Source organism: Dioscorea cayenensis, chromosome 11 (genome assembly GCF_009730915.1).
Source record: "Dioscorea cayenensis subsp. rotundata cultivar TDr96_F1 chromosome 11, TDr96_F1_v2_PseudoChromosome.rev07_lg8_w22 25.fasta, whole genome shotgun sequence".
NCBI lineage: Eukaryota > Viridiplantae > Streptophyta > Magnoliopsida > Dioscoreales > Dioscoreaceae > Dioscorea > Dioscorea cayenensis.
In genome coordinates, this window is record NC_052481.1 from 16,117,099 (window position 1) to 16,126,046 (window position 8,948).

The 8,948-nt window shown below is 34.1% G+C and overlaps 1 protein-coding gene across 2 annotated transcripts; it reads left to right on the forward strand.

The window, feature by feature from the left end:
* The first annotated feature begins 314 nt into the window (after positions 1–314).
* LOC120272391 lies at positions 315–8,930 on the forward strand. Of its 2 annotated transcripts, XM_039279214.1 has the most exons (13): positions 315–536; positions 609–783; positions 1,125–1,230; positions 1,327–1,409; positions 2,558–2,590; positions 2,875–3,052; positions 3,230–3,341; positions 4,381–4,461; positions 4,986–5,050; positions 6,378–6,434; positions 6,639–6,710; positions 7,903–7,933; positions 8,034–8,190. In XM_039279214.1, exons 1-13 carry the CDS (start codon positions 386–388, stop codon positions 8,066–8,068), a joined length of 1,179 nt encoding a protein of 392 aa, XP_039135148.1. In that variant the 5' UTR covers positions 315–385; the 3' UTR covers positions 8,069–8,190. The 2 variants fall into 2 exon arrangements, with proteins under 2 accessions (XP_039135148.1, XP_039135147.1); XM_039279213.1 differs by having other exon boundaries at positions 7,903–8,930.
* Positions 8,931–8,948: the final 18 nt, after the last annotated feature.

Genomic DNA, 8,948 nt, shown 5'->3' on the forward strand with positions numbered 1-8,948 from the left:
AAAGGACTTGTTCCTTTTGCTGACATGGCACCTTCCACTTGAGCAAATGATGTGGATTATTAATGGGTACGCAAGTAATTCGGTATTTACATTACCTAATCCTCATTAAAAAAAACCCCAAAAATCTTATTGGTGCAATTAAATTGAAAATTAATATCTATTTTGATATAAATTAAATGTTGATGCTAAAACTGAAATAAGAGTAAACGTTAATACACAATCCGAAAACTATCCACAGAATAGAGAAGTCTAATTGGATTAGGAGGATCGCAATGACCTCATGATTTAATTTCTAGTGTATTTTATTCTTTTCTTTTTATGTTTTGGGTGCTCCTTTAGCACAACAACAACTTAAAAAAAAACTGCAGCGAGCTCAAGATCAGCAATGGCCACATCTCCAGAAGCCAAGCTCCAGAGCTTCCTCCACTGGCTCTACGCCAATGGGGCCGAGCTTAGAGGGAGTGCCATCCAGCACTGTGGCGCCGACAAGGGCTTTGGGGTCTTCTCTGCCCCCACCGGCGTTCGCCGCGATGATGGTAAACCTAAACCTCCCTTCCATTCCTCCTTGTTTCCGAACATTCGATCATTCACTGGCTTTTGATTTCTAGGTATTGTGATGACGATCCCGCTCGACCTCGCCATCACTCCTATGAGGGTTCTTCAGGACCCCTACGTTGGACCAAGATGCCGAGCACTGTTTGAGGAGGGCCATGTTGATGATAGGTTCCTCGTCATGATCTTCCTTACTGTTGAGCGCCTGCGACACAATTCGCAATGGAAGCCGTATGTTCTTGATGTTATTAGATGAGTAGGTTTTATTCGGTTGAATTTCGATTTTGTGCTTGTTGTGGATTGTTTTGATTATTGTCAATGACCTGAGTGGCCTGCTTATCAGTAAAATCTGTTGGGACTTTTTTTCTTCTTCCTTTTTATTTTGGTGGTTATAACTGCCATTTTATGCAGCTCTTTACTGTATTTCTTTGTTGTGTATGTCCATTTTGATATATATATATTTTGATCGTGTCCCTTCTGTTGGTAGAATCTCTTATCTTTCTTGCTGTTCCTCTTTCTTTTGTGTATTTTCTTTACTTTGTTTAACCCATTGGGAAGTTTTTTAATCTCAGTTACTTGGACATGCTTCCTAGCACGTTTGGAAATCCTCTTTGGTTTTTGGAGGAGGAGCTTGCAGAGCTTAAAGGAACAACATTGTATCAAGCAACCATGCTGCAGGTAGTTTATCCATGAGATATAATATCTTTCATTTGTTTTTCTTGTAACTTATACTTTGTGTGAGCAGATACCAAAAAAGAAGTGTTTATATTACAGAAAAAGAATTTGCGAGCGTTGTATGATGATAAAGTGAAGCCACTAGTGGAGGAGCTTCTTTCTCATGATGCTCACTTAGAAAGGTTAATTGCCGGCCTTTTCTATGGCATACTGATTTTATGAGTGTTTTTAATGGGATTAGCACATAAATTGGTATGATATTCCTAATTTTAAAAGTAGCTTGTTTAGCAAATATTCACCTTCTTAGTTTGCCAATTCCAGAAGCTCAAACTTGAAATTGTTTTGTGTGGGGGGCATATTTAGTTGTTTGATTCATAGTTGACAGAGTTGGCCGAGTCATGACGAGGCTTCATCTGGTTCAAAATTAGGTTTGTCTCAGGCTACTTTTAAAAAGCATTGACTTGAACTCTGAGTCATCTGAATTTTTTAATAACCTAGTGACCTGTATGGTTTGAAGATTACCTTTCCAGCTCAAGTTAAATCCAAATTTAGTTCTGGCATGACACTAAAACACTCTTGGTTCTCTCGAAATACGCCAGCCCCTCTGCTTCCTCCTTTCACATTTTCTCCCTTTCCTTCAAATAATGACTTTCTATACCTATGATTTATTTCATTTCTTCTTTAAAACTTTGCCCTTTTCTTTTCTCTAGAAAGTATAGATTTTCTTCTTAGTGAATTTTTTATTTTCTCTACTTATGAGTTCACTTTTGCTAGCCATTTCCAATGTACAGTTTTATATTTACCATCATCAAATATTAAATTACGCAAAACGTTCTACTTTTTAATGCATGGCATCGTAATATTAAACCTTTTTCTCTTTACTTAGATTGTTTAATTATTAAGTATAGGTTTTTTAAAACTAATTTTCTTAGGTTTTAAATGTTGATGATTTATTTTATATTTCTTAATTTGAGAAAGTATAACTAAAATTGTTTTGGTTTGCCGAGTCGTTGGGTTGACTTGCTTGGGTTGTACATTTTGTCCAAGTCGATTGCCAGTCTCGAGATGGATAACTATAATTTTGGCTTTGTGAACCACTTCAAATTTCATGAAATGTATCTTTCAGTATTTGTGCATATACACTTAATTCACAGCTTTATTTCTGAAATTGCGTGTGCTGCTTCTAGTCAGTTGAATAATATATTAGCTGAAATGATCACCTTGCACTGTACATTTAGCCTTATTTTTGTCACTATTCCATTTTGTATTTTCATGAAAGTTTCCCTCTTGTATATGTTTGTTGACCTACCTTTGTTGGTTTTCTTTGCAGAGTAAATGAGGTGCGTTTTGAAGATTTCCTTTGGTATGTATTTCAACTAAGCATCTTGTTTATATCTCCAATTACCTGTCAATTAAATCTAATTATGAATGGTTTGTACATTTGCCTTGCTTGCTCCTTGCCAAAAAGGAGGATTGGCAGTTACCTATGGTTTCTTGTGATATAGAAAAGAAATAACAAGAAGTTGATATGTCCTTATGCAGTATGTCCTCACCCGGTTATGCATGTTAATTTTTAGGCCAGCAGTTTGTTGCCATTTGAGTTGTTTTCCTCTTTATAATATAAAGTTATAAATGCTATATTGGCAGGGCAAATTCGATCTTCTGGACTCGAGCTCTGAACATTCCTTTACCACATTTTTATGTATTTCCTGAGTCACTGGGAGGGCAAGAGAAAGATTCTGCTTGCAAGGATCATGGTTCTGGTGTTTCAGTAACTGCAACTGTTGGTGAAACATGTGTTGAAGTAGATGGACATAAAATTAAGGTGATCATTTTCCATATTGATCTTTCTAATTTCTGATTGTGGTTTCCATGAACAAATTTGCTCTTAGTATGTGTTTGATTATTTATTTCAGATACCCTGACAAGAATAAAGTTCTTTAGTCCTTCATTTTCGGCGTGTCAGTATCTAACTATGAGGTTTGTTTTTAATTTCTTTAAGGAAGCTAATAATGTGAGTGAGAAAAGAAAAGATGAAGATACTTCGAATGCAATTGTTTCAAAGACCATTTGGGTTGAAGGTCTGGTCCCTGGCATTGATTTTTGTAATCATGGTATGTTGCAAAGTCCTTATGGTTTCACCTTACTTTGGTCCTTTGTTATCCTCTATTGTGTCTTGCAACATATTGGAAACAATATAATATTGCTGAGGAGGCAATTAGTTATGCAAAGTTCTTATTTTTTACACTTAAATTAAATTTATCAATGTGTAGATTTTTTTTAATGTAAAAGACATATTGAGCACAAAATCCATGATTATCTTTTAAGTGATTCTTCTGTTTCTGGCCCCCAGAAGCTGGTTCCCCTTAGCAAATCTATTTGTATTACAGTTTATATAAGATTCTGGTTTGAATTTTAAGAAAAACCCTTCTACAGCTCCACAGCTCCATATTGTATATTGCAAGTGATTATCATACGATGTTGCATCTTTTAGGTTGATACTTCGATGTTTCTAGTCCTCTTGAAACTTGTATTCTACTGTATAATTTAAGTCCTATTGTTGTTTTGCTCCTTGTGATGTGTAGAGATGATTTCTTAACCATTTTTTTAGTAGGTTGTGTTCAGTTAGTGTTGAGATTCTCATTATAGAAACTATGTATTTAATGCAGCTTATTCTTTTACCTTTTTTGTATTCAATAACTTTTCAGTATACATTAAGCCAGCTTCTTTCTTTTGGAAATTTTCTAGTTGGTTTGCTGGATTTGTAGAGGATATTTTTGGATACTATGGTAATGCCTCAGGAGTGTGATTCAGATCCATTTTTAAAATACAATGCATGTGATACACTAGTATTGGAAGTCACATGTAGACAGTTTTTTTACTACCTCACTGAAGTGATTTTTTTTCTTATAAGCATGACTATTTGTTGACGCACTGTGCACACCATGGACTGCCAATCATATGCAAGGTTTTTGGAACTAATATTTCTCAGAGAAATTTGACCAATTGGGAATTTTCTTGTTATTGTTTTGATCACATTGGACAATTTCTCCCGCTTATTTGATTCAATGCTTAATTTGGGACACCATACAAATTAGGATTTATTGTTAATATAATTGTTATGTAATAGATTTATTGTGTCATTTTGTCAAGGTCTGAAGGGTAGAGCAACATGGGGAGTTGATGGAGATGGATCTGTAACAGGAATTCCTGTATCAATGCACCTCATCCTTGGTATATTTTCAATAGTTTCAACTTGCCTTTTCAGATTATACCTTTGCCTTGCGATTAAGTCCAATGTTTTTCTTCTTACTATTGTTTTTTATATATCTCGAGGAGATGGTTATAGACTTGTAAATTTGTCATTTTTTTATTGTATTGGATGATATTCGTCTAGAACCTTGCCCTCTCACAATAAAAGAGGTCTCATTTTTGTTTCCAAATCTAACTTATTTATCCCTCTTAACAATATCCTATCACTCTCCCATTTGTCTTTTCTATCCAGCCACTAAATCTAACTCTTAACATATATTTAATCAATTAATGAACACTCAAAATTTGTGATGAAGACTGAAGTAAGATCCTTTCTAAATGTTTGAATTTTTAAAAGCAAATGTATATTTTCTTTCTTCACTTCATAGTTTTATGGATAGTTTGTGATAGATTGATACTGTAAAGCCCCATACAATATACTAGTAGAGTTCTTTTCTCTTTTTTGCATTAATCATTTGTTTGCGTTTATTGTTCCTGATTGGAAGCTGAAAGCAACACTCTTGAAGCTGGGAAAGAGATATTAATAAGCTATGGTAACAAAGGAAATGAGGTAGTTCTTCTACATCTTGGTTGTTACTTTGCTCTAATTTTTGTTCTTTCTTTCTTTGCTTCTCTTTTGTTCTTTTGACCTTGTTTACCAATGCCACTGTTGGTTTTTCAGCAGTTAAATTTTTCGCTTTTGCTGTAGCTTCTTCGCTTTTCTTTGTTTCACTTTTATTAATAGTTCTTGATGAAATATATAAAATAATAAAATGTAAATAAAAAATAATAAAGTTTGATTAAGTCAATCAGGTAAAGAGGAGAAGATGATGTCCTAACTCTAAATAAAATTTTAAGTATCGGAAACTAATTAGATATCATTTCTTTACACACTTTCTGAAGTATATAGTGTCCAACTTGGAGAATGCAATAGGATTAAGCTGGAGAGGAAGATACATGGTATAATAACAGGATTGAAGTGCAGAGATTTGATGATGCTAACGCTAATGGTGTGCTTTCATGTCAGCAAGCGCACAAGACACGGACAAAGTTACACAAACAAAAGGGATGCATGTGAACAAGGTGACAGTTAACATCTTAAAGGCCCGTGTCGCATATAGTCTTTGCAGTGACAATTATTGGAATTCCCAAGAGCAAAATCTTGCTCTAATACCATAATGAAATATTTTAGGAAATGAAGAACTTCATCGGCAAATATAGATTTATTTATTCTATAGCTTCACAAGTTTCTAAAAGGATTACAGTGGATATTCATACTCATAAATCCAAATTAAAAATAAATAAATAAATTAAATCAATCTTGTAAATAGGATTAGACAATAACGTAACTTTAAATATAATCCAAATGACAAACACCAGATGATATTCTAGAAACTAGATATCATTTTTAACAGTTCTACTAAGCACTAATAAGTCATTCCTAAACATGCTTAGTTGATCAATTATCCTTATTGTTAGCTTGCTGTTATGGTTGAGTCTGGGGTTGTTTATTTTCAACAAATAAATTCTTCAAGTTACTAATTGAATACGACTAGGAAGTGGGGATTGTTGTTTTGAGGCATCAAACCTATTCTAATGTTTCTTCTTGTACTTCAACTAGCATTTCCTGCCTAATTTATGATGTCTTATGAATTTCTGCACTGCATCTTCCTTCTAAGCATGTTTGAAATGCATTTGTCCGGCTTGAAAATAGAAATCTTTAGTATGATATGAGATGCATGTTAGGATGATGATCACAGACTGCAATGAGTGTGAATCTTGAGTCATAGTTAGACGTGGTTGGAGAATTATGATATTTGTAACTAAAAACCCTATATATTTTAGTAAATTAATCACACACACATAAACTTGTCCTGATTTAATTTTTTTTTTTACAGGAATTATTATACCTCTATGGATTCGTTATTGATAACAATCCAGATGATTACCTCATGGTAATAAAACTTTTGCTAATATATCCAACTTCTTATGTTCAATATAATATTTCTTCTTGTGCGTATGCAACGATGTCATGTTTTTGTATGGTATTATCAATTTACTACTGAAGAAAACTTGATAAGTTGTGCTTACTAAACAATTAATAGGCATTGTGAAAATTTCCTTGAGAAGGTTTTTATGCTTTAGTGTTGTTTCTTCAGGTTCATTACCCCATGGAAGCGTTTCAGAATGTACCCTTTGCTGATAGAAAAGCAAGGCTGTTAGAAATTCAGGTAGGCAATGGATATATCTGATGTGCATATATAGTCAGGCAACGTATGCATATAAATTTATGGTAACTTGCAATTGTTTTGCGTAGAAAATCATGAAATTTTCTGTATAATGGGTATATTTATGCCCATTGTAATCCACCCTGGTTATGTTTTTACACTTATGCAACAACAGTTTTACAATAACAGATCATTTGCAGGTTCCTACTATCAATTGACCAATTAGTGAATCAACCCACATAGGAATTTAAGAAATCAATGGTTTATCTTTTAGTAATTCTCTTGACTCCTGCTATCTTGTTTTCCTCGTTCTATAGCTGCTACTTGACCATGATCATCATGATTTTCAGTAACAGAAAATGATAGAAGTACTTCTAAAGTGATTTCCTAGTTTGACCACATGGGCGGTTGTGCACCTGTTAATTTTTTTGTTGCTCTTTTGGCTTGAGCTATATCGATTTGAGCTTGTGTTGGTTTGTTTTTTGAGGAGATTTACTAGCCAGTAGTCTGTGTTCCTTTAGTTTATGTATGTTTTCCAATCAATCTTTGTACATTTCTTGATTCCTCTTGTGGTTACTATTTATTTGTTATTCTAGTGTTTGCTCGACAACTCATTTTTCATGTGGAAGGTTTTATAAGACTCTCGAAACTAGATGCAAGACGATCATGGGAAATTGCCATGCTACTTAATAGTTCAACATTTACAATTCCTGCTGATATTCAATCTTTGGTATTCAGCAATTCAAGGAACTGAGGACCTCCTACAATTGAGCTAGTTTGTCCTTACCCCCAAATCCTTCTGCCATTCGTGCTTATAATCCCAAGTTAAGAAAGTTTCTAGAGGCTTCTTGATTCTCTCCTCCTTCCATTTGTCCTTGTGATTGGCAGTCTACTCATATGAACTGTCATTTCCAACTCTGGTAGTTTGTGGTCTATCAGGTTTTTCATCATTGTTTATTTGAAAGGCTTGTGAGGTGGTCAATAATTGTTACAGAGTAACAAATTCTCTATCTAAGCAACCTTCTTCTAGAGCTATTTCTTCAGAGAAACATTGCATTTGGCAACACTTGCCTTCTTGCATTGCATGCTCAGAACATAGGTATTTGTTTGTCACAACATTACTTTCTGCTGGATTTTTTTATTTTGTGGTGAAGTATAGTCTGGCTATATTACTGAGTCTTACTGATAATTGCAGAAGGCTGAATTCAGATGTCTCTTACCAAGAGGTTTGCTTTGTCATGGCTTTTTCCCTGCAAATTCTCTTCAAACTGGTGATCAGAAGAAAATTTCCGATGATAATCTTGGGTTTTCCCCTGTAAATTATAGCTGGAGTGGTCAGCGCAAGGTCCCCTCTTATTTGAAAATTCTTGTTTTTCCTCAAGAATTCTTAACAACTTTAAGGACAATAACCATGCAAGAAGATGAGCTTTGTCGGGTTTCATCATTACTAGAAGAGGTAGATTTCCCAATTTATGATCAATTTTAGTTTTGAAGGTGCCTGAATAATTGGTTAATCACTTGTATCAGTTGTATAAGACCACTCTGTTGTTGGCTGATAGACAAATACAGTCTTGAAAATAAACTTATTGTACTCCAATAATATTTTTTATGGCATAGTACATAACAACTTAAAGTTAAAAGATTTAGTCATTATTTATCATTCTTTCTTCCTTTTTGTAGCTGAGGATGTTTGAACTAGTACTTGTTCAGGTGCCAATGTAAGAATAACTCTTACATGACAAGGCCTCCAAGTCAAAACATTTTTAATCTTACTGAGAAAACTAAAATCAGAATGTATACTTTGTTGTTTAATTTTTCCTATTTTCAGCATTTGAACTTTGATGAGAAGTAATGTGGTTTATAGACATAAGAAATCAAGCTATGCATGGCATTTAATAATGGGATTTTGTTATATGGGTAGAAGTACATAAATTGGATCTCAGAATCCATGCCTCTTTTGTTAATCCAGCCAACAATTACATGGCAAGCATTGGCATACTGTTAAGGCTGCTCGTTTGCACTGTGTCTTGGATGTGAAGTGAGGAATAACATTTCTATTTGCTGAGCATAGGTGCCTTTCTAATTCTCCCTGAGCTCCATACTAGCAAGAGTCTTGTTCAATGTGCCGTCTTTTTTAGTCTTTAGTCTTGACCATCTAAAGAACAACAATTATGTAATTAGTTATTAGGATGAAAAATTAGATTATATATTCAAAAAGACTGTATTCTAAGCAATATGTGC

Coding starts and splice junctions, on each gene's coding strand:
- LOC120272391 (XM_039279213.1), top strand. CDS start 386: ATGGCCACATCTCCAGAAGCCAAGCTCCAGAGCTTCCTCCACTGGCTC. Junction 1,410..2,557: donor CATGATGCTCACTTAGAAAG/GTTAATTGCCGG, acceptor TTTTCTTTGCAG/AGTAAATGAGGTGCGTTTTG. Junction 3,053..3,229: donor TAGATGGACATAAAATTAAG/GTGATCATTTTC, acceptor AATTTCTTTAAG/GAAGCTAATAATGTGAGTGA.